This window comes from Pelophylax lessonae, assembly GCF_965119305.1.
Source record: "Pelophylax lessonae genome assembly, chromosome: 1".
In the NCBI taxonomy this organism is placed as follows: domain Eukaryota; kingdom Metazoa; phylum Chordata; class Amphibia; order Anura; family Ranidae; genus Pelophylax; species Pelophylax lessonae.
The window spans coordinates 516,177,797-516,202,709 of record NC_138768.1 but is presented as its reverse complement, the minus strand read 5'-3'; the positions used below and the strand labels follow the sequence as shown (position 1 = coordinate 516,202,709).

Sequence of the window (24,913 nt, the reverse complement as noted above, 5' to 3'; positions counted from 1 at the left end):
CGGGCCGCCCTGCTGCAGTATATATGCGGCGGGTGGTCCGGAAGTGGTCTTTTTGATACCCATATGGCCAGTGCACAATCATTGCTGGTACTGTATATATTTTTTCCCTTTTTGCCTATATTGAAAGATATTATAATACAACGGAGAGCCTGGTATGCATTTATTTTCTGAACAGAATAGCAGCACACAAACCTTCCAGTTCAGCTTTAGGGCCACTTTAAAACTTTAACCTCCCCCTGCCCAGCAGTGATCACTTTCCAAGAGCACCCAGCAGAAGCCGCCTCAGCCACGCCCCCCCCCGTGTCACCACACCCCCTAGGCTGACTCCCATTCATCCATGTGCTGCCAACCACGCCCAGTGCCAAAAGTCCTATAACTCTAGAGCCGGAGGGGCTGTGCTGTCTCTGTGTCCTGCTCTGATCTCTTAGCTGCACGATCTGAAGTCCCAGTCATGTCCTCAGAGAAGATCTTCACAGAGGGGGAGACCTGCAAGGCTCAGTGGCACCATGCATCTGCAGGGTACAATGAGGCTGACACCCACCTGGAGATCCTGGGCAAACCAGTCATGGAAAGGTGGGAGACCCCCTATATGCACAGCCTGGCTGGGGTAGCTGCTAGTAAAGGTATGTTCTTCTGATCACTGTTTACATGCTGATGGAAAGGATTTACAAAACAAGTGTATTCTATCATATGTGTTCTGGTGTTCCAACTTGTATTATGAATCTGTAGACTGACATGCACTGTGCAAGGCACTGTGCTACTCTAACTGTCACAGCTGTGTAATAGATCTGTGAGCAGTGTTCATTTTCATGTCAAGTTTGGATTTCGTTTTAGGCCCCTCTCACACAGGCTTTTCCGATCAGGTCCACCTGTCAGTTTTTAGACGACCCTGATCAGATGCCCCATGCACCCCTATAGGGCAGCAGATGGCAGTGGTGACAGATCTGCTGACCCCCGCCACGATCAGATTCTGTCTGTGAAATCCAGACTGATGGAAACCCTATTTTCCATCTGTCTGGAGGATCAGATTGGATCAAAACGAACATGCAGTCCAATTTCATCCGATCTGCCATAAAAGAGCTGGGATCTGACAGGTCTGTCTCTGCAAAGTAAGTGGAGACGAACCTGTCATCTGCCTGCTCAGCGAGGATCGTGGGATCGATTCCCCTGCTGAGCAAAATGGATTGCGCTGGGTGCAGGGCCATCTATAATATTGATTGGACCCTGGGCAAATATTTTCTTGGGCCCTCCCAAATCCATGTAACAACTATTTGCAGGCAGCGCGGGCTCAAGGGGCAGCTGCTTTGGACCCCACAACAATGACTGGGCCCAGGGCAGCTGCCCCTTTTGCCCTGTGTTAAAGACGGCTCTGGCTGGGTGGAATGCCCGTGTGAAAGGACCCTATGTCTTTTGACTAAAATGTCGTTTTAGTTGTATTTTTAGTGCGGTTCACACATGTGATGCGGGAACCCTGCGAAATCCACTGCGGGTTCCCGCATCGCACTCGACTCGCAGGCAGTTCACACTGCCATATGCGAATTGCTGGGGGTGTCAATACAAAGTTAACGACACCCCCAGGTCAGTTCGCATATCGCAGTACGAACTGTCAATTTGGACCTGAATCGGATTGCATAGGTGTGAACACCCATGGGATCCGATTCTGGTGCGGACCAAAAAAAGGGTCCTGTGCCACTTTGGTCCGAATGCAATATGAATTCAGCCATACACTCTGTATGGCTGAATTTGCAACGCACAGACGTCGCATGTGATTTGCAGTGCGCTGCGATTCACATGCGATGTCTGACATCGCATATGTGTGCTCAGGCACTCAGTAATCTGAATTTTTTTTTTTTTTTTTTTTTTTTTATGTGGGGTACACACTATAGGAAAATCAGGTGAAAGATCGTCCTTTTTTTTTTTTTTTTTTTTTTTTTTTTTTTTTATCCCCTCATTGTTTCACGGCAAATCGGAACAGATGAACGAAAATTATCGTACGACAAAGGCTTTTTTTTTTTTTTTTTTTTTTTTCTTTTTTCTGTTTGGGTTTATTGTTTCTGATCATGCGCAGTCTTTCTTTTCTGATTTTTTTTTTTTTTTTTTTTTTTCTTGTATGAAAATGGTACACATTAAACATCATTTGTTTTATTCCCATACGAGAAGTTTTGTTCCTTTGAGAAAATACAAAAATTCAGAATCGGCTGTCAAAAGTTGTGTACACACTATAGGAAAATCGTACAAAAATTCTTTGGATGAAAATGTTTGCCCGATTTTTCTTAGTGTGTACTAGCATTTAGTTCCAGTTCACACTGGTGCGATGTGGGAAACCCTGCGATTCAGTGCTGGTTCCAGAATTGCACCTGAATCGCACACTGGTTCCCACTGACCCCTGCGAACCCCTGGGGGTGTCGTAAAGTTAATGACACCCCCCCCCCCCCCCAGCCCTGCAATGCGGTGTGAATCACATGCAACATCTGTGATCGCACAAGTGTGAACCCAGCCTGAGTCGACTAAAATCTAGGGATCCATTCATACTTGAGCGTAGCAGTATCAAATGAATGGTCCCGTTCCAAAAACACTTGACAAAAAAGCTAAAAAAAAAAAAAAAAAAAAAAAAAAAAAGAAACACGCATCGTGCAGCAGCTGTTGCTGCACTATGCTTGGGTGTAAATGAAGCCTAATGCTTTTAGTTTAATTGTATTACTTAAAGTGGAGTTCCACCCTAAATTTATACTTGCCTCCATCTTCTCGCTCCGGGTCACCTGAAAAACAAATGGATAATCGCAATTTTTTTACTTGCCTCGTAGAGTAATATACCTTACTTCCTTCTTCCTCCCCTCGGCGGCCACGGCGATTCGTCACTTCCTGGCTTTTGCAATGATTCCTGGGAGCTGAACGTCATCGCTCCCAGGAATCAATGCGCCTGCACCGGCCCCGACGTCAGTTCCGGGCCGCGCGCGTCATTCCCTTCTAAACAGCTTCTGGGCATGCCCAGAAGCTGTGGAGGGATGACGCGCGCGCACCGGAACTGACGGCGGGGCCGGTGCAGTGCATAGTGGGACCGAAGAAGAAGGAAGAGGACACAGAAGAGGATCACGCTGGCTTCAAGCTGCCCACACCTGAGATGGCAGCGCTGGACAATACTTTTTCAAGGTAAGTATTTCTCCTAAAAGGTAAGTGCAACCCGGGACAGATCAGAGGCTAGCCATTGTGCAATGTACTAGCCCTGACTGTCCCGGGGGTATTTTTATTAAAAAAAGTATTCCCAGGGTGGAACTCCGCTTTAAGCATTTGTCTGAAATTGCCAAACTCAAGTGCCGGTTCACACTACCGCGGCACGACTTCGGGGGTGACCTGTGACTTCGGCGCGACTTGCACGGACTTCATATAATGAATGTCTATGCAAGTCGCTCCGATGTCGCCCCGAAGTAGTACAGGACCCTTTTTCTAAGTCTGAGCGACTTGAGTCGCTCCTATTAGAACGGTTCCCGTAGCACACAATCTTCTTTTTTTTTTTTTTTGTCATCTGAATAGATTTAGTCGACTAAAATAGTATTAATTTAGGCAACGAAAATATTTTCTTCACCAAAATTAACACTGCCTGTGAGATCCCTAGAGCAGTCTATCTTAGCCAGGGTTCCTAGGGGTTCCTTGAGAAGAGAACACTGATCCCCAAGGAACCCCTAATATAGTGATGTATGTCAGTGTAACCCTGGCCGCCACCGTTGCGAGGGCTCGCCTCCACCCTGGCCGCCACCGTTGCGAGGGCTCGCCTCCACCCTGGCCGCCACCGTTGCGAGGGCTCGCCGCCACCGTTGCGTGGGGCTCGCCTCCACCCTGGCCGCCACCGTTGCGAGGGCTCGCCTCCACCCTGGCCGCCACCGTTGCGAGGGCTCGCCTCCACCCTGGCCGCCACCGTTGCGAGGGCTCGCCTCCACCCTGGCCGCCACCGTTGCGAGGGCTCGCCTCCAACCTGGCCACAAAGTCAAGGGATCGTACAATGTTTTGTATTGCCTTTCTGGAAGGGGGCTTTAAGTAAACCCTATTATTATTTATTTATTTATTTTATACAAAATTGTCAATAACCTGCTAATGGTGTTAATGTACATAAGATGCAGATATATTTTTATTGGGGGTTCCCTGAGACCTAATTCAAGGATTACTTCATAATAAAAGGATAAGAGATGGTATACTTGACGGACAGTCCTCAAGACAAGCTTGCTCTCCAGCAATGTGTTGGGTGTCTCAGAATAGCTGTTTTGTATGGGTTACATTTAGTGACAGCTGGATGCTAGAAGGAGGGGCACTAGGCCTGTGTGCTCTTTTTTTAGTCCTTCCTTAGCTGAATAACTTTTTGTGTCTTGACTCCAAGTATGGAGCAACTAATTGTACAGTCTTCCGTATTTATCCTACGTTACTGGGGAATCTTCACATCTGCTGCTACATTTTCACAGAAGGTTCTGTGGAAGAGCGATGCAGACACAATTGAAACGAGTCGCGTTTTAGAAAATGGTATTATGGGAAGAATGACAGGACCTGCTTCAGTCGCCGCTCTTCCAATGCCTCACTTTGTGGTCTTTTGAATGTGCAACTTTTAACATTGTTTCTATGTCACATGCAAGAACAAGAAAAAATACCTTGTTTTTAGTTGGTCCCTTTTTTTTTTTTTTTTTACGCTCAAGCTGTCTGTGAGCGACTGCAACATGTTACGTTTTACAAGTGTGTTGATCCCTTTTTAGAAATTAAAATATAATCTCATAAAAAGACATGTAAAAAGGATTGTGCATTGTTGTGTGCCATAGGAACGTGCAGTTTTGCTTGCGTTCCTGCATCGCACAAGTGTCAATAGAATCTGAGCACATACTACTGCAACAGATAAACCTGGAGCTCCCTAATTAGAGGGACAATAGTGGGACACAATACTGGGAATATCTGACAGCAGTTCATTGGGTCACTGCAGACTAAGGCCTGTTTCACACCAATGCATTTTTAGTTTTGAAGAAACACACTACAGTCCATTTAACATGGTTTCTCTATCGTTCATTGAAGGACGCAGTTCTCTCTGATCCATATCAGTAGGGTTATACTGCCCCCTACAGGAGTAGGACACTAGGCTTAAAAAAGTTCTGGCTACGCCTATGGGCATTCCCGGAGAGTAAACCTGCTCTCTTCCTTCATAGGATGTCAGTTTTAATCTGCCTAGTCAGGAGTAAGGACCTACTTCCTTGCTGGGATCTTTTGGTCTTGGCATAAAAGTTTTTTTTTTTTTTAGCTAGCCTTTTTTCTCCGGAACTTTTCCTGTGAGATCTTCAAGCAATTATGCCGCACTGGGCGATGGGCTGGATCCCTATATCCAGTGGTCACCCCAGTCTGGCCAGCGAGCGCGTGCAGGCCTTGGCTCTGTGCTGGGTCGGCCGCGACATAGTCCCACTGGGCAGGCCGCATCGCATGGGGGGCAGGGGGGTGCGCCGTTTGCAACGCTCGGTCAATCGTGCAAGGGGGGGCCTCGGTCAGTTCCTCCAGGGCTGGATGGTGTAGGAGGGCTGGCGGGGGAGGGGTCTCCCTGTGGGGTCCTGTTACCGCGCTGGCCTGCCATTTTGTTGTAGCCTTGTCTGCTTCTATGGTGGAGGCCATCTTGGTACACCAGTTTTCGCCCATTTTGCAGTGGAGTTTTTTTGCTGTAAAGGCCGGTGGGAGTGTCTGGAGGCGTTGTTTTGGTGGAGGAGCAGCTACCTGGCTCACTCCTTTCTCTGAGCCACCGCTGGGACCCTCCTATGGGGGGGTTAAATCTGATTGCTATGTGGGGACAGTGAGTTACTGAGGTTAGTCTCTCTCTCTCTTTGGGGGGTTATTAGCGCGTGCGCGTGCCATCCGGAGCAGCTTATTTTGTTAGAATGCTCATGTAGGATGGGACCGTCTGAGACGTTCCCCCCTGGGGTGTCTTAAGTGGCTGCTAGACGTTACCCTTTTGAGGAATCTCTGGTATAGTGGACTGTTCCTCCTATGATGGCTCTGTACTCCCTGGTGGGGTCTGCACTGGGAACAGTGTTCTTGATTGCCCTTGCCATGCAGACTCTGCCTGATGGGCGGAGTTCCAATGCCGTGACTTGGTGAGGGGCAAGTCCCTGCTGCCCTGGGGGAGCTGTTGGACCAACTGGCGCAGGGGCTGCAACTGGTTTGCCATGCCGCGCTGGACACGGCTCCTTTTTATCGGGTTACCTGTCTGTTTTGGCGGTGGTTATCCAGTGTATACTTAGCTGAAGTGTTGGGGTCTGCGGATCAAACTTCTAAGAAGGCCTTAACAGATCTCCCCTTTCAGGGGGATTGCCTGTTTGGCGCTGCCCTGCTTTTCTTCCACAGGCTAACAAGGGTAAGAGCCTTCGTCGCGGATGGGGTCCCTCCCTTTCGGCTCACAACAGTTTTTTTTTTTGTCCCTCTGGGACAGTGGATGTGGCAAAGTACTTCAAGACCTCCTTGGGTAGTTCCAAACGACCCTAGTCTCACAAACAAGAGAACAGTCATTGTGTCCTTACCCATCTGTGGGTTGGGGGGTCGTTCTTGCCGGTTCTCGGACCTATGGCTGGCCCGGATCCCAGGCAGCTGGATTCAGGAGGTCATGCGGTCCAGTTGAAAGATCGAGTTTTGATCCATTTTTTTTTTTTTCCGTCGAGGTCCCTGGATCGCTTGCATGTGCTCTGTGGGGCAGTTCAGGCTCTGGTTCAACAAGCGCGACCTTCTGGCCCTTTGATGGTTTATTGCGGATCAAAACTTCCAGGCCATATCGGTACGCACAATGGGGGCTTCCCTACATCAGGGGGAGATTCCTGGCCTCCCTAGACCTCAAGATGCCTACCTTCTAATCCCGTTGTGTTCAGGACACCAATGGGTTCTCCGTTTTTGTTGTGGGGAAGGATCTCTATGGGTTTGGGGTGTTACCCCTTGGTCTCATTCCTGCTACTCTGATCTTCTTCACAAAGGTGTTGACTCCGGTCCTGATGCATTTGTGGCAGCGGGCGTATCGGTCCAGGTTTCCTCGCCGATCCGCTTCTCCGTGTGTACTCCCCTACAGTGCTGACAAACTAATTTGGAAGTCACCATGAGAACTCTGGAGGAGTCGAGGTGGGTTCTGATACTTCAGAAGTCATCCCTGGTCCCCTCCGTGAGACTGGACTATCTGTGCCTGACTTTGGACTCGTCCTCAGTCAGGGGGGTTTCTCCCTCCGGGGACAAAACTCTTGGAATTTTAGACTGCAGTTCAACTGTTCCTGTCCAGCACATGGTCCTCCCTTCGGACCTGCATGAAAGTGCTGGGACTGATGGTGTAGTCTTTCGAGACGGTCCTTTTCACTCAATCCCTCTCCTGGATCCCCCAGAAGGCAATCCTTCTTGACTTGGACTAGAATCCAACTCTCTGGACTTTTGGATCCGGCTGAGCTGGGTGACTAGGGAGTCTTGCTCTGGAATCCTTCCTCCCTTTTTTTTTTACTGGACGATTGTCACCGTGGTTACAAGCCTGTCCAGGTGGGGAGGAGTCCTCGGCAGGTTTTCTGCTTCCAGGTTACCCATCAATGTCCTGGAGCTGAGAGCGATCCGGCTTTGCCTAGTTCACTGGATCGGGCACCTACAGACGTGCACTGGACAGCTGTGGCTTATGTCATTCACCAAGGGGGCACCATTGGTGTCTTTGCGCCCTTGGAAGTGACAGGCATTCTTCGTTGGGCGAAGCGCCTTGTTCTAGCAATCTCCGCTGTTCCCTTTCCAGGTGTGAAAAATTGGCAGGCGGATTGCCTCAGTCGACAGGCCTTGGATGCAGGGGAATGGTCCCTTCCTTCAGAGGTGTTCCAGCAGTCATGCCTTCGTTTAGTGCACTCTAGACGTGGACCTGTTGGCGTTGCATCTACTGGATAGTGCAGAGGTTTGTGGTCTGCTCCAGGAATCCTCTGGCGGGTGCGATGGTGGCACCATGGGTTCTGTCAAAAGCAGAACCTTCGAAGGCAGAAGTTCCACATGAACGATGCTGAGAAGTTTAGCATGGTTGCCTGCGCAAGGCTGACACTGGCGTCATTTGAGATTGCTCACGGATGGGCCAAGGTCAGTATCGGCTGCTGTCTGCCTTTCCTCCTCCTCAAGTTGCTGCCAGGAATTCTCTGCAGGATCGAGGCGGAAGGGATTCTGGTCATTCTCATGGCTCCGGACTGACCTTGCTGAGCTTGGTACGCCGCCCTGGTCAGGCTATCCAGACGCTTTCTCTCAGGGAGGATTTATTGTCTCCAGGGCCAATCTTCCATCCGGCTTTACGGTCGCTGGCTTTGCTGTTGAAAGCCAGGTGCTGAAGGACAGGGGATTGTCTGCTTCGGTGATTCCCACCCTGCTTAAAGCGTGAGAAGCGACAACTAGGATGATTTATTTTCCTCGCTCTTACTCAGTGGTCTGGATCTTGGCTTCCTTCAACGGGGAGTTGCACACAAGTTGGCCTTGAGGACTGTCAAGGGTCAGGTTTCGGCTTTGGCAATTTTCTTCCAAAGGCAGTGGCCACCCGTTCCCTGGTGCGTAACCTCCGTCACCAACTGGGGCCCTTGATGGTGCAGTCGGTTCTTCCAGAACCTCCTTTTGCACGTATTCGCGGGTATCCCCTGCCTACCTTTTTACAGAAGGTGGTCTTCTGGTTACTGTCACTCTGCGTGCAGGGTGTCAGCACTGGCGACATTGTCCTGTCGTTCTCCTCCCTATATGTTGGTTCATGGAGACAAGTGGTACTTCGTCCGGATCCGTCCTTCCCTCCACGGGTTTTTTCTAGTGTTCACTTGAACGAGGACATTGTATTACCATCCTGTGTCCTAAACCCTTGCATCCTGCGTAATGTGTATTGCATTCTCTGGATAGAGTTCAGGCACTCAAGGTGTACTTGGCGACTACCGAGTCTTTTTCGTAAGTCAGGCTTGCTCTCTGTACTTGTGGATGGCCCATGAATAGGACTGCCTGCATCAGCTACGACTGTTCCCAGATGGCTTAAGCCCCGTACACACGCGTCGATAATTGGCTGTGAATTTTCGGCCAACGTCCGATCGGCCGATTTTCGGCTTGTTTAGTATGATGCTTCCGACTCCGACTTTTCGGCCGAAAAAAATCTGGTGTGCAGGCTATAAAAATTTTTGTTGGCCGTCAACACAACGGCCGATTTGTGTGTGGTTTTTTTTTTTTTTTTTTTTTTTTTTTTTGTCAGTCAGTACAGATTTCGGCAGACAAAAATCTGATGAGCAAGACTGGGCATGCTCAGAGAAGAAAAAACACACGGAAAGTAAACCAGCACATGACATCACTTCTGAAGTAGATTTTTGTTGGCCGAGAAAATTCGTGTGCAGGCTAGGCACATTCCAACCAACAAAACACCACTCTGGACAAAAGTCAGACGATCGGTCGGCCGATAATCGTTGCGTGTGTACGAGGCATTAGACAGACGGTGGTGCAGGCTTATTCAGTCAAGGGTCAGGTCCTGCCTTTCCCTGTTTCGGCGCATTCTACTAGGGCGTCTAGTGCTTCCTGAGCTTTTTCGCCATACTGGCATCTGTGCTCCAGGTTGCAAGTCGTTAGCCTGGTAGTCTGTTCACATCTTTTTGTAAGGTGGATGTGCTGGCATCTACAGATGCCTCTTTTGGTCACTGTTTTTTGCTGGCTGCTGTCTGGAGGGTGTTTACTGTTTGTTTTCAGGTGGGCCTCATCTTTGGTTCTGCTGAGTCCTATGTTGCCTGGTTGGCTATGTTTAGCCTTGGGGACTTGATCTTTTCTGCTGTTCCCACCACTAATTTTATGGCACTGCTTTGGGACGTCCCTACTGATATGGATCAGAGAACTGCGTCCGTCAATGAACTGGATTTTTGACTTGCAGTAAAATCCTTTTAAGTTCATTGACGGATGCAGTACCCGCCCCTCCCATTTTGAGTTGGGTTGGTGTTACTTTCTGACACTGCTTTGATACAAAACTGACATCCTATGCAGAAAAAGAGGGTGTACCCTCCGGGACTGCCCATAGGCCTAGCCGGAACTTTTTTCTGCCTAGTGTCCTACTCCTATATGGGGCAGTATAACCCTACTGATGGATCGGAGAGAACTGCGTCCGTCAATGAACTTAAGAGAAAAGGATTTTATGGGAAGTCAAAAATCCAGTTTTTCCATGGGTCACGTTCACATCTGTGCATTTTATGGAAAGGGCCAGGGACTTGTTTTTGGTTCCATAGACTTCAATGGATGAAAAAAGTGTATTGAAAAACGCAAAATGCACCTGGAATGAAAATATATATATATATATATATATATATTATACTGCATAGACGTGAACCAGGATTAAGGCTGGATTCACACAAATGCGTTTTTGCATTTCATTTTTCTTAACCTGGGTTCCTATGGAACACGCTCGCATCAATGCATTTTTGTGCCTCTGCATTAGTGGAAAGTGTCAGGGACCTGAGCACTGAAAGGTGAAATGCCTTTCTTGTTCAGTGGCTAATTTATTGATTTCTCAAGGCATTCCCACCTTGATTTTTAAAAAAAAAAAAAAAAAAAAAAAAGTCTCATCTCCTAATTTTATGTTCTTGTATGAAGGGGTACATTTTCAATCCCTCTGAAATATTTTGCTTTACTGTCACAACTCTAAAGAAAAAATAGATTACCTGCTGTAGTAAGTAGCATATTGCTTTTGGTTGTAAGTTAATTGCTTTAACCTGTCTCTTCAATTTAGGAGGACGAGTGCTAGAGATTGGCTTTGGCATGGCAATAGCAGCCACTAAGGTGGAAGAGTATAATATAGAAGAACACTGGATTATAGAATGCAATGATGGGGTATTCCAGCGGTTACAGGAATGGGCCAAACACCAAAAACATAAGGTAAAGTCATTTTATATGTGCCTTCTATGAGCAAAGTAGGAATTGTGGCCACCTAATTCATATTAACCACTTCAGCTCCGGAAGGTTTTTACCCCCCTTAATGACCGTCATTTTTTGCGATTCGACACTGCATTGCTTTAACTGACGCTTGTGCGGTCATGCGACGCCGTACCCAAATACAATTGATGTTTTTTTTTTTTTTTTTTTCTTCTTACAAATAGAGGTTTCTTTTCGTGGTATTTGATAACCTCTGCGATTTTTAGATTTTGCGCTATAAACAAAACAAAAGCAACAATTTTGAAAAAAAAAACATTTTTTTACTTTCTAATATAAAAACTTCCCAAGAACAAAATTTAAAACAAATTTTTTTTTTTGTTATCAGTTTAGGCCAATTTGTGTTCTGCTACATATTTTTGGCAAAAAAATCCCAAAAAGAGTTTAATTGGTTTGCGCAAAAGTTATAGCGTTTACAAACTACGGGATAGATTTATGGACTTTATATATTTTGAAATCCATGGCAAGTTCCCTTGCTTTCTTATTTCAAACTGACCACGCTAGGGATAGAAGCACATCCATCTCAGCTTAGTCAGTTGTTTTCTTTTCATTCTGCTTGGATACACAGCCTACCTGTACTTTAATGGCCAGACGTCTGCTGACACACTCCCCTGCACGGCTCTTCGCCAGGAAAATCAGTTTACTTTGGTTTCTCTGCCTCTTACCGACGCACCTCCTGGAATCTCCACCCCCACCTCTCTAAGACCCTCATGCAACTGAGAGCAGAGGTTATGTGATCACATATGCCCACTGTGCTATAGCTTAATTAATGGCTGCAGCGTGGCTCTGCAGTTCTGGGAAGGCGTCCCTAGATGTCCTCTTAAGAATGTGCTTCCTGTGGTGCGCATCTGGAAGTGTCTGTGATCACTGTGTAGCGGATCACAGATCAGGGCCAATTGCTGCGGCCCTTTACCATGTGATAAGCTGTATCCAATCACAGCTGGTCAAATGTAAACAGTGTTGCCGGTTATTGGTTCGCCTACAGACAGCGTGTGAGGAAAGGACAGCTGATCTAACAGGGCACAATGAGTACAGCATTTACACCAATAAACAGGGCTCTAATCAGGGCCCTGATTATCTGTGCAGCCTCATTAGCACACATCAGTGAAGGAGAAAAATTGCTTATTTGCAAAATTTTATAACCAAAATAATGAAGTGTGTGTGTGTGTGTGTGTGTGTCTGTGTGTGTTTTTTTTTATATATATACACACACGCGACCGGCCGCATCTCCCCCTCTCTCGATCTGACAGCTACAGCAGGAGGGGTCGAGAATCCCCCGCTGACATCAGTCGGGAGGAGAGAGGCGGGCAGTTTTGTGAGCGCCGAGTGGAGATCTAAAATAAGGTATAGACTATAGAATGGCATTTTGTTTTATAAAGCGCACACACACTGGTGCACCTATCTATATCAAACAGAGGATTATATGGGAATTGAAAAATAATTTTAGCAGCAGAAGGCGGGTACTGTCACTAGCTGACAGACGGGGGGGGGGGACAGGGGAGAGCTGCGGATGACGGAGGCACGTAAACTGACCACTGTGTCGGTTCAGCAGCCATGATAAACTGTGGTCTGTTTACAGAGTGGAGGGCAGAGCCAGGCAGGATCAGCCAGGTATTTTAGGTGATGAAGAGGACAAATTACACAGCACAAGCACTGTGCTATATAACCTGCTTTAACCACTTGCCGACCGCCGCACGACTATCTACGGCGGCGGTCAGCCCCTCACAGGCAAAGTGACGTAGGTCTACGTCGCTCGCCTGTGAGGGTTTAGGGAGCGAGCGCACGCCACCGGAGGCGCGCTCCCGCGTGGTCACGGACCCCCCCCGCGCGTGTGACCGGCGGACCCGATCGCCGCCGGCCACTCTGCGATCGGCGGGGGAGAGGGAGAAAGTCAGGCAGCTTGTGTAAACAAGCTGCCTGTCATTCTCCTCTCTGTATGAGAGATGATCACATGGATCTACTATGTAGATCCATTGATCACTCTGCATACAGTTGAAGCCACAGCCAATCACAGTTAGAATCACGCCCCTAGGGACACACACAGCCCCTCCCTCTCAAATAAAGTTAACCCCTTCACTACCAGTGTATTTTTACAGTAACAGTGCATATATATAGCACTGATTACTGTAGAAATGTCACTGGTAACCCCAAAAGTGTCAAAAATGTCAGTCAAGGGTCCGATCTGTCTGCCGCAATGTCGCAGTACCGCAAAAAAAATCGCAGATCGCCGCCATTACGCGTTAAAATAAAAAACAACAAAAATGACAAAAATCTTTCCCTTTGTTAGTAAACGCAATAACTTTTGCGCAAACCAATCAAAATACGCTTTTTGCGATTTTTTTTTTTTTTACCAAACATAGGTAGCATAAAACAAATTGGCCGAAAATATTAAAAAATTTTGATTTTTACATTTTTTTTTGGGGGAATTTCATATAAAAAAAAAGGGGAAAATATTGCTATTTTTGCAAAATTTACGCTCTTTTTTTGTTTATAGCGCGTGATCAAAAAATCGCACAGGTGATCAAATACCGCCAAAAGAAAGCTCTGTTTGTGGGAAAAAAAGGACGCCAAATTTGTTTAGGTACAGCGTCGCACGACCGCGCAATTGTCCGTTAAAGTCACGCAGTGCCGAATCGCAAAATACCCTCTGGTCGTTTAGCAGCCAAATCCTCCGGGGCTTAAGTGGTTAAAGCAACAGGATCAAACCCCCCCCCCCTTTTTTTTTTTTTCTTTTTTCTTTTCTTTTCGTGTGAATGACCCTTAAGTCATAAAAAATGTATTTTGATTACAAGATAATTTAATTTTGTACTATTTATCCTACATTTTGTAGGTAGTACAATGTGATTGCGTTGTGTAGTCAGCTAAAAGTAGAAGTTGATCTAATCCTGTAAAGCAAAAATTGCTATTGCTTATTTTGCAGCTGATCCAGTCACAGCATCAGCTTCAGTTTGGAGGCTGATGCAGGAGAGGCAGCTGACAACAGAAACCCAAAAGTAACTCTATGGGTGACGTCCCTTCCCAGCCATTTTACAGCCGTTGTCGGTCCTCTCCTGCACACAGCTTCCACTGCTGGAGACCGGATCGGCTGCAGAATAGGTAAGTACAGCGATTTTTAGCTTTACAGTGTTTAGAATGTGAGAGCAGGATTAGTGTTTGCTTTTGCCTGAACTTACACTTTAAGGAGTATATCACTAGGGGAAAGGGGGAAGTGTGTGGTAACGTGTGTGTGTGTGTGTGTGTGTGTGTGGCTTGTTACAGCTGAATGCCAGTGTTCTGACAGGCATAGCTCTGATCCTCCTGGGCAGTGACAGAGCTTGCCACTAAGCCCCGCTCACACACATTCCTAAAGGCTCATCACTATAGTAGGCAACCAATGCACATGGGACTGTACAACCCCACAAATAACCACGAACCCCATACCCATCTGACCAATCATGATCGCAAATAAAACCAGGAAACTGAAGTGTGGAAAATTTGGCACCCCCCTTAATTTGGGTTTTAAAAAAGCATATAAATAACCTTGAAGCTCTTCATTTTACAAGACCGTTAACAATGAACACACAGACCAATACCACCGTTAAAAGTTTAATTAAACCACCTAATCAGTCTTTTCACGACTTGAGCACCCATAATCTATACCAACCACCATAAACACTGTCCTCCCACCACTCCTTTGGAGTGACATTATCCCTGCTCAGTTTTTTAGGACTCGAGCACCAAGTAACCTCCACCATAAACTGTGTCCCCCCCCCCCCCCCGAATCTGTGGAGCGACATTACAAAAAAGTTATAGCTGACAGTTTGATTGAAGATTCAGACTAGAGATCGACCGATTATCGGCAACGCAGATATGCACTTTCCCCGATATATCTGAATCGGCTTTTGGATTTACCGATCGTCGTGATGTCATAGCGTATGTTGCGCCTCCGCGCACTGGACAGCACTTAGGCCGCCTCCCTCTGCTTTCTTACAGTGTCTTTTACCCGCCGCTGCCACACTGGAGTCTGCATGTGGCACAGGCGGTCGGTTGGGAGAGTTGGGACAGAGTTCTTCTACGCTGCAGTAGAACACCACTCACTGCTGCAATAATTTTTAATCACTAGTGCAGTAGTGATTTCAAATTATTCCAGTGAGTGAGTGCTCTACTGCAGCGGTAGTATAATCCAAACCACTGTGTAGCTGTTGCCTTGCTTTTTCTTCTAGCAGTATTGCACTGACTGCAGTAGTTGCAGTGAGTGCCATACTGCAGTGCAGATAGTTCTCCACTGACTCCAGTCCAATCCACTGTGACATGTGTAGCTGTTGCCTACTTGCCTTGCTTTTCTTCTAGCAGTATTGCACTGACTGCACTACAGTAGTTACAGTGAGTGCCATACTGCACACAGAGGTAGTCCTCCACTGACTCAGAGTCCAGTCCAGTCCAATCCACTGTAACACGTGTAGCTGTTGCCTTGCTCTTTTTATAGCAGTGTGTATGTGTATTTTATTGTATAGCTGTTGTTGTTGCCTAGTTTTTTTTTCCTAGCAGTTTTGCGCTGACTGCACTGCAGTAGTGAATTAAAATATTTATATTGCAGTGAGTGAGTCCACTACTGCAGCAGCACTTTATTATAAAAAATGCACAATCAGATGATGTGAAATTCTAATGTGCAACTCCTTGCAATTTAAGTTTTCCTTTCCGTTTTTATGCAGTTAAGGTGTGATGAAAGAGCACTTAATGTTAAAAATGTGAAAATATCAGCCGATACCAATATGCGATCGGCGAAATATCGGTATCGTCAACGAAAAAAACGATATCGGTCGATCACTAATTCAGACCAACAGCTGCTGGTACATAATAAAGGAAAACACTTTGTCCCCATTGGTTGCTTGCTTTATTTCACATTTTGCTTCTAAGCATTTTTTTGCCCAGTATCAAAGCAGAGATGATCTTCTGGCAATAGGTCTTCTGTGCCTTCTTATTAGTGGCCAGGATGTGAGGGGGGGGATGTCCCAGGACCTGAAAAATAAACTGAAAGCCAGCAGAAAGTTTCTGTACCTTTTTTTTTTTTTTTTTTTTTTTTTTTTTTTCTCCCCGCGGGACTGCAACATTACGGTGGACAGATCGGACCCTTGACTGACATTTTTGACACTTTCGGGGGTACCAGTGACATTACTACAGTAATCAGTGCTATACATATGCACTGTTACTGTAAAAATGACACTGGTAGGGAAGGGGTTAACTTAAGTGTGTCCCTAGGGGCGTGCTTCTAACTGTGATTGGATGTGGCTAGTGATGTAACCGCAGAGATCAACGGTCTTACATAGCAGGATTGTGTGATCTCTGCTGTTACACAGGGGAGAATGACAGGTGGCTTTGTTTACATTAGCCGCCTGCCTTTCTCCCGGTGCAACCGTCGATCACGAGTGACCGGCGGACATCAGGTCCGCCGGTCACTCGCGGGGGGGGGGGTGGGGGGGTCCGTCCGTGAGCGAGTGGGGGCACGCTCGCTCCCTAGAGCCTTACAGGCTAGCGACGTAGTACTACGTCACTTTGGCTGTGAGGAGCTGACTGCCGACGTAAATTGTCAGGCAGTCGGCAAGTGGTTAAATAGTGCTAATTCTAATAAAGCTGTGAACCATGGAAGACCAATCTAGGAAGGAAAAGGAGGGATGGTTGTAGGGGGTGACGTCCCATAGGGACATTTGGTTAGCCCCATGTCCCAAGCAGGAGACCTAAAGGAGCAGGCAAGTTTGGCACAATTCGGAAAGACTGAAGCATTGCCTCTTGGAATGCCATGCAATTTAGCTGTGACCAGAATGTCTGGGATGCTGCTACAGGTGTTTAAAGGAATCACTAGTTGTCTGTATTTTTTCTTATTTATTTATTTTGGATCAACTTTGTTAGTGCAATGGATGAACACCAGCTCTTATGATACCATGGGGGTGATGGGTCCTCTTTATGGAGAGATCTGGGGTCTGAGACCCCAGATCTCTCCGCTGGCATCCAAAACATCTGATCAAACTGAGATTGGTTTGATCTGATAATTGCACAAGCTGGTAAAGGCTTGGGATTACACTAGACCAAAACTGGAGTTTACTAAATCCTTGTCGCTTCTGGTTTCTGACATCCCACAGTGGGAGGAACATCTGTTCCTCTCACTGTGTCCCAGGAACAGAGTGCAGCCATTCACATCCTTACTGAGCTCCCTGACCGAAAGCCTGGTAAAGGCGCCTGTAGAAGTAATCCAGCAGCAATATAGTCCATCGGATTACTTTTACATTGTGGGTTATTGTCTGCAGAGAAAACAATACCCGGATCATGATTGCAGCCTCAACCATGATCGCTGCACTGTATAACCACTTCAACCATAGGCTGTTTATAAACAGTCCAAGGACGAGATCTGATTAACCATGCAGTAGGCTCCATTTGTCTACTCGCATGCTCCCTATCCTCCCATCAGACACCAACAGCCTACAAGTACATTTTCCCTTGTGAAATGGCAGGCATATGCACAGCTTTGACAAATTGCCCTATACTCTGATCTACTGAAAAAATGCAAAAGAACTGAAATAGTTATTTTTTTTTTTTAATCAAACGAGTCTTTATTGTACAAGTATCCGTAAATAACAGTAACAGAGGAATGCAGTGAATCACAGTCAATGAAGTGAGCAATTCAAGGTACATCTGAACATAAGTATCAAACAGGGCGTAATAAAATAAAAGAACAAAAACAAAACACAAACATGAACAGTGCGAAAAGTACGCCAAGGAGGCGTCTCCTGCGTGGAACCAAGTCCAAATATAAAACATGAAGACCGAGGCATACAATAGCTGGTCGACAGACCACCTGCACAGCACAACATAAGAGGGGAACCCAGACTAAACACACGTTTCCGGGGCCTGCGTCCATCTGTCCCATATCTTATTAAATTTTGTGGGGCAACCCCGATGCGTGTACAACAGCTTCTTGTAGGGCACAACAGTATTAACTTCCCTAAGCCAGTCATGAAATGTGGGGGGTCTATCACGCATCCATCGGCGCGCTATCAATTTCCGGGCGGAGAATAAAGTTTCGTGCAAGAATATAGTAGTAAATTTATTCATACTGGTATCAGGAAAAATTCCCAATAAGCACGGTTTGGGGAGCAGGGAGAGGGGGGAGCCCATAGTGTCATGAAGGAATTTAACTACCTGAGTCCAGTAACCCTGGATTTCGGGGCAGCTCCATATCAGATGATAAAAAGTACCCCGCTCTCGGCTACACATAGGGCAGGCGTCCGTGGCGTCTCGTCGGTATTTGGCAGTCAGCAGGGGGGTAAGGTATGCCTTATGTAAGATGTAAGTCTGGGTGAGTCTGTCGGACAGTTTAGGGGAGACTAATTTACAGGCATCCAGAGCGTCACTCCACTCGTCATCCTCCAAGGGACCCACATCCTCCTCCCACTTAGTCTTAGATGCGTACGCAAGGACCGTGGAGGCTGGCTCGTGTAGCATAGTGTACAATATCGAAATAAGATGACTAGGATTCGAGCAACTGACCACCTCAAGTACTGGGACCGGGGGCAGAACCGGCACCGGTTGAGGGAATTGCGTGTGGAACGCATGCCGCAGCTGAAAGTACCGGAAGAGCATAGTACGCGGGAGGTGAAATCGAGCGGCCAGGGACTCAAAGCTCCTAAGCGTCCCATTCGCAACGATATGGGTCAGAAAAATAATACCGTGTCGAACCCACACATGCACATCAGGGATAGTTCGGAATTCAGGGAGGGACACGTTGTTCCACAGCGGGGTATATTCATGGAGCCCAGGGAGAGCCAGTTTGCTGGAGACAACGTCCCACAACCTCCTGTATTGGTATAGCATTGATGCCCGACCATCCCTGTGATCCGCTCCCCGGATCCCTGATACAATAAGAGAAAGGGGGTCTGTGAGTGCATGGGTCCGAGTCGGTGCCAGAAGTGCCAGAAATCTATCCCTATCAGAGGAATTATAATGGAAAAAATGAGACAGCTGCGCTGCAATATAATATAGGTTAGAATCAGGGAGAGCCAAACCACCCAGATTGGTAGCGTTCTTCAGCTTCCGCCAGGACAATTTGTGCCTGGAGGTTCCCCAGACAAACGGTTTGAGGAGAGACTCCAGCTGGAGAAAATAACGGAGCGGAAGATAAATTGGGGAATGCCACAGCACATAAAGCAATTTAGGAAGCAACACCATTTTTATCAGGTTAACTCGACCCATCACCCCCAGCGGTAGTCTAGTCCACGTCTGAGTCCTCGCTTTAATCATAGTAAGGAGGGGTAGCAAGTTGTCCGACACATAGTCTGTCGGCCTCACCGTGACCTGAACCCCCAGGTATTTAATGCGATCTACTCTGCACAAGGGGAACTCGGGATTAGAAGGGAAAGACGAAATATCGTCAATAGGTAAAATCTGGGACTTGTCCCAATTGATCTTCAGACCAGAAAACTGGCCATATCGACCAATCAGGGAGAGTGCAGTATTCAACGAGGGCCCCGGGTCAGCGAGAAACAGCAACGTATCGTCAGCGTACATACTGATTTTCTCCTCCAGGGGCCCAACGCGGAGACCTCTGATATCCGGGTGATCCCTAATAGCAATGGCCAAAGGTTCGGCGACCAGGGCATACAATAGTGGTGACAGAGGACAGCCCTGGTGTGTCCCTCTACTCAGAGGGAAACTATCAGACGTCCAGCCGTTGGCCAGCACCCTAGCCACCGGGGCCTGGTAAAGAACCTGCACCCAGCGGACAAACCGCGGGCCAAAGCCATAGCATTCCAGACATCTCCATAGAAATCTCCATTCCACAGAATCAAAGGCCTTGGCCGTGTCTAAGGACACAACTACCCTGGCTCCCACATTGTCATGAGTGGCCTGTAAATTCATGAATAGCCTTCGCAGGTTGAATGAAGTATTGCGGCCAGGCATAAAGCCCGATTGATCAGTGTGTATTAACGAGAGAATAATCTTGTTGACCCGAGTAGCCAATATTTTCGCCAGAATTTTAACGTCTACCTGGAGGAGAGATATCGGCCTGTAGGACTCAGGTCGTTGCGGATCCTTGCCAGGCTTGGGTATCAGGACCACCAGAGCCTCCCGCATGGACGGGGGTAGGGAAGATGTCTCAAATATATCCTCAAACAACGCTAGTAGGCGTGGGGCAAGGTCTTCAACATACATAGAATAGAATTCTATCGGGAGTCCATCCAGGCCGGGTGACTTAGCCCTTGAGAACTGTGCTATGGCCTCCGAGACCTCCTCCACCTTGAGCGGGGCCTCCAAGGACTCAACCTGCTCGGCAGTCAATTGAGGAAAGGCCACCGAGGCCAAAAAGGCGTCCATGATAGAATCATCCGCCAGGGCCGTGGAAGTATAGAGGTCCTGAAAAAATGCCCGGAAGGCGTCTGCCACCAGTTTTGGGTCAGCAATTAGGGTTCCCTGCGCGGAACACAAACGAATCACCACAGGGGGCCTATCCTCACAATGAACCAAATAAGCCAGGAGTTTACCCGCACGCTCCCCGTGTTCAAATAATTTCTGTTTCTGGAAAAACAGCTTCCTACGGGCCCTATCATACTCCAACTGTGTCACCACTCTAGTGGCTAGTTTATACTGTGCAGCTCCCTCCTGCGTAGGAGCCGCCTGAAAGGCCCGCTCCGCCGCGGACAGATTGCTCAGGGCCCTGTGATAGCTCTCCAAAGAGTCGGATTTGAGTTTGTTAATTGCAGCCGTCAAGTGGGACCGGACATGGATCTTGAACGTTTCCCAGACCACTAACGTGGACGCAGAGTGAATATTGTCTGTAAAAAACTGTCGCCAAACCGATGCCAGATCCGCCTCCACTGGGAGAAGCCCAAGCCAATGGGGGTTGAGCTTCCACGCTGGGAGGGGGCGGTTACTGCCAAAACCAATCTGCACCCAGTAGGGGCAGTGGTCCGATAGCCCACGAGCCGAAAACCCAGCATCCACCAAACGTGGGAGGAGGGAGGGGGAGACCAATATAAAGTCTATACGAGACATGGACTGACGAGCAGAGGAGTAACAGGAGTAGGCCCGTCTGTCGGGATACCTGGCTCTCCAGGAATCAAACAGGTTAAATTCCGTCAATAGTCTAGCAAATCTGGTCGTGGTAGGCAAAGGGGATGTCGGAGCTGTCGTGTGTAATCTGTCAAGGGAGGGGTTCAAGGTATTGTTGAAGTCGCCCAACCAGATCACCGGAACATGGGGGTTAGATAACATGAAGTCTAGGCCTTCAGTAAGGATAGTGGATGAGAAAGGGGGGGGCACATAAAACGCCATGAGCAGGAAGGGCTCTCCGCATAACAACACAGAAAGAAAAACGTATCTACCCTGAGGGTCTACTAGGGATCCCCGAAGCTCAAACTGCACCGATTTGGCCACTAAAATCGCCACTCCCCGGGAATGGGAAGTAAACATGGAGTGGAACGTCCAGCCGATCCACGGGCGTCGAAGCGCCATCTGAAGACGGCCCTCCAGATGGGTCTCCACCAGCACCACCACATCCGCACGCTGGCCCTTAAGATAGGCAAACACTGCAGAGCGTTTAATTCTATCGCCCAATCCCCGGACGTTCCAGGTAAGAAATTTAAGTTGAGCCATCAAGTACTAGGAAAGATGAGTGGCATAGGAGCCTCGGGGGTCCCGTTCGACGCGACATAATAAAGGTCATAAAGTGCATTAAATGAGTAGCCTCGGTCAGGCAGGCATATAACTGTTCCTGAGATAGTGCATCCACACGTAAAAAACAGATCAGAATATTCGATATACATTCCCATAGACATAAAACAAAAATGAACAATAAAGAAAACAACAACACCCCCCACCCCGCCCTGCACCAACCCAAACACGTGCGGGCATACCATTTCCCAGTCCAACCACAGTAAAGACCGGACCTGCAAAACATAGAAACATAATAACAGTACGAAAGTAAAGGAGACAAGCAGGTCCAGTATTTGGCCCAGAGGAACAACAATCTGAGCATAGGCCCCCACTGACCACACAGACAGTGGAGGGGTGGTTGGCGCGTAGCTCTGTCACTCACAGAGCTTGCGGGCGAAACTTCGCTGGGTAGCAAAGCACAAGTGTAGGAAAATACTAGAGAACCAGAAAAAAACACAGAGACAAAAAGAAAAGAGGAAGAGGGGGAAGGGGAAGAAGATATACAGCCTAAAGTCACATAGAGCCAGAAAACCAGCAGAGAGGAAAAAGGGGAAAGAAAGGGAGCCAGAAAGGGGAACATGTATGGTGAAAGAAGAGACGAGAGAGAAAAAAAAAGGGGGGAAGAGAAAAAAAAGACCAGGGCTCGCCGGCCATAGTCATGGATAGCAGCATCCGGAAGGATAACTCGAGACATCTAAGAGAAATATAGAGAAGTCCGGGATAGTTCAGAAGGCAAGAGATGGCAAGGATCAGGGGGTAGGGACGGATGGAGAATGCAGGCATAGGAGGCAAACGAGTCACCATGGAGAACAGCAAGGTCCTCCTCCAGACTGAGTAAAAACCGGAGAGATGACAGGTGGCCGGAGGGTGTATAAGTGAGGCATGTCCATTCAAGCCAGTGATTTCACAGCCACTCCGCAGACGGAGGTGCAGAGCCTCCCTCCATACTGTAGACCAACAGGCAGTAAAGGATATTGGGTAGAGAACAGTCACCAGCAGGCATCAGGGGTAAAAATCGTGCTGGAAGGGAGGTCAGTTCCGAGTGTCCAGGTGTTCCAACCATGTTATGACAGCCTCAGGATCATCAAAAAATTGCACCCTCCCCTCCCCCTCAACCCGCAGTCGGGCAGGGAATAGCATAGCATATTTGATATTCTTGACGCGAAGTCTGCGCTTGGCCTCCAGAAAGGTCTTGCGTTTCTTCTGTACCTCGGCCGAGAAATCGGGGAAGATTGCAATCCTCCCGTTCCCAAAGGGGATATTGCCCTTTTCCCTGTTTAGGCGCAGAATGGTGTCTCTATCCCTGTAGTTAAGCATCTTAGCAATAAAGGTGCGGGCAGGCGCCCCTTGAGGAGGGGGCTTCCCGGACAAACGGTGGGCACGTTCCACAGTGAATGTGGGGGAGAAGGCCTCCCGGCCATAAGTATCGGTCAGTAGACGTTCCAAAAAGTCAGCCGGGTCCCTGCCCTCAGCCCCCTCAGGTAGCCCGATCAGTCTGATGTTACAGCGTCTCAGACAATTTTCCATGTCGTCTTGTTTGACTAATAGCTGGCTCACCTGAAGTTGGAGGCGATCAGAGACATGCTGCAGGGGGGGCAGGGAATCCTCCACTCCACTGATTCTGTGCTCAGCTTCGTCGACCCGTTCCCGCAGCTTCTGCTGGTCCTGGCGGAGCAGGGATATGTCCATTTTAACTTCCTCAATCTTCGCCGTAAGGGAGGCTTGGCATACCGAGATTGCATCTAAGACACGGGTAGTGTCTGCAGCCACCACGCTCCCCCCCGCTCCCGCCTCGGCGCCATCTTGGGCAGCACTGTCCTTCTCCTGACGGCGGAACTTATCGAGCTTCGCTACGGTGTCTGTAGGCTTCTTCGGCGGCGACATGATACCCGTGGCGTCAGGACACCAGCAGGAAGCTGTAGAGCCAGAAAGTAGGGTCCGAGATGCAGGATAAACGGGATAATAGGATATTCAGCCGGCGGAGCTCCGTGCACTAGCTTCCTACTTCATGCCGCTCCAGGCCACGCCCCCACTGAAATAGTTATTTTAACTGTTTCTGTTGACTATTGTTTTCCTTTAACCATTTAAGTCAGTTGAATGAAAACGATGTTCTAAAAGGCTACAAGTGGAAAACAAAGAAGATAAGACACCCAATGGCAATTGAATCTTCATTATTGCTGAGTATTTTATTAGAGCCAGAGAGAAGAAAAATGAATGGCCTCTGGGGACAATGGGGTTTTAGTCTGTAGTTGCAGGCAACTGAGACATTGGTTAGAAGGTACCAGTTTATGTAAATGGAGTGGAATTGGGGAGAAGTCAGTCTACCATTTTTTTTTTTTTTGTTTAAGCTGTCTATCCAATGCTCCTTCCCAACACTGGCTTGCCATGGGCTTTAGGACTCCCATACACATATCAGCCTGATCTGACCCCCTTTTCTCTTCGGGTATATTCAGGTGCATCTCAAATTAGAATATCGTCAAGACCACAACATACAGGGGTATACAATGTACGGTTAAAAGCAAACACACACACGCATCATAGGTTGAACTGGATGGACTGATGTCTTTTTTCAACCTTACTAACTATGTAACTATATGTCAAAAAGTTAATTATTTCAGGAATTGTATTCAAAAAGTAAAACTCATATTAGATAGGGTAATTACACACCGAGTGATATATTTCAAGCATTTCTTTCTTTTAATTTTAATGATTATTGCTTACAGCTAGTGAAAACCCAAAATTCAGTATTTTAGAAAATTTACATTTTGTGATAAAGTTCAATATGGTGCCACACTCTAATCAGCTAATTTATCCAAAACACCTGTAAGGGTTTCCTGAACCTTTAAATGGTCTCTCAGTCTGGTTCAGTAGGTTACACAACCTTTTAAATGGTTTCTCAGTCTGGTTCAGTAGGTTATACAACCTTTTAAATGGTTTCTCAGTCTGGTTCAGTAGGTTACACAATCGGGGGACTGCTGACTTGACAGTTGTCCAGAAGGTAGTCATTGACACCCTCCACAAGGTGTGTAAGTCATAAAGAAGCTGGCTGTTCAGAGTGCTTTATCCAAGCAAATAATGGAAAGTTGAGTGGAAGGAAAAAGTGTGGTAGAAAAAGGTGCACAAGCAACAGGGATAACCACAGCCTTGAGAATATTGTGAAGCAAAGGCCATAAAAGAATTTGGGGGATATTTACAAGGAGTGGACTACTGCTGGTGTCAGTGCATCAAGAGCCACCACACACAGACTTATCCAGGACATGGGCTACAGCTGTTGCAGTCCTTGTGTAAAGCCACTCCT

The 24,913-nt window shown here is 47.6% G+C and overlaps 1 protein-coding gene across 1 annotated transcript in view; it reads left to right on the top strand.

Annotated features, from left to right (window-relative positions):
• The first annotated feature begins 401 nt into the window (after window positions 1–401).
• The window catches only part of GAMT (guanidinoacetate N-methyltransferase), a 43,712-nt gene continuing 19,200 nt past the window's right edge, over window positions 402–24,913 (top strand). The window contains exons 1-2 of the mRNA XM_082275595.1: window positions 402–623; window positions 10,733–10,878. Of these exons, the coding sequence (XP_082131721.1) occupies window positions 452–623; window positions 10,733–10,878 (318 nt within the window). The 5' untranslated portion in view covers window positions 402–451. The remainder of the gene's footprint in view (window positions 624–10,732; window positions 10,879–24,913) is intronic.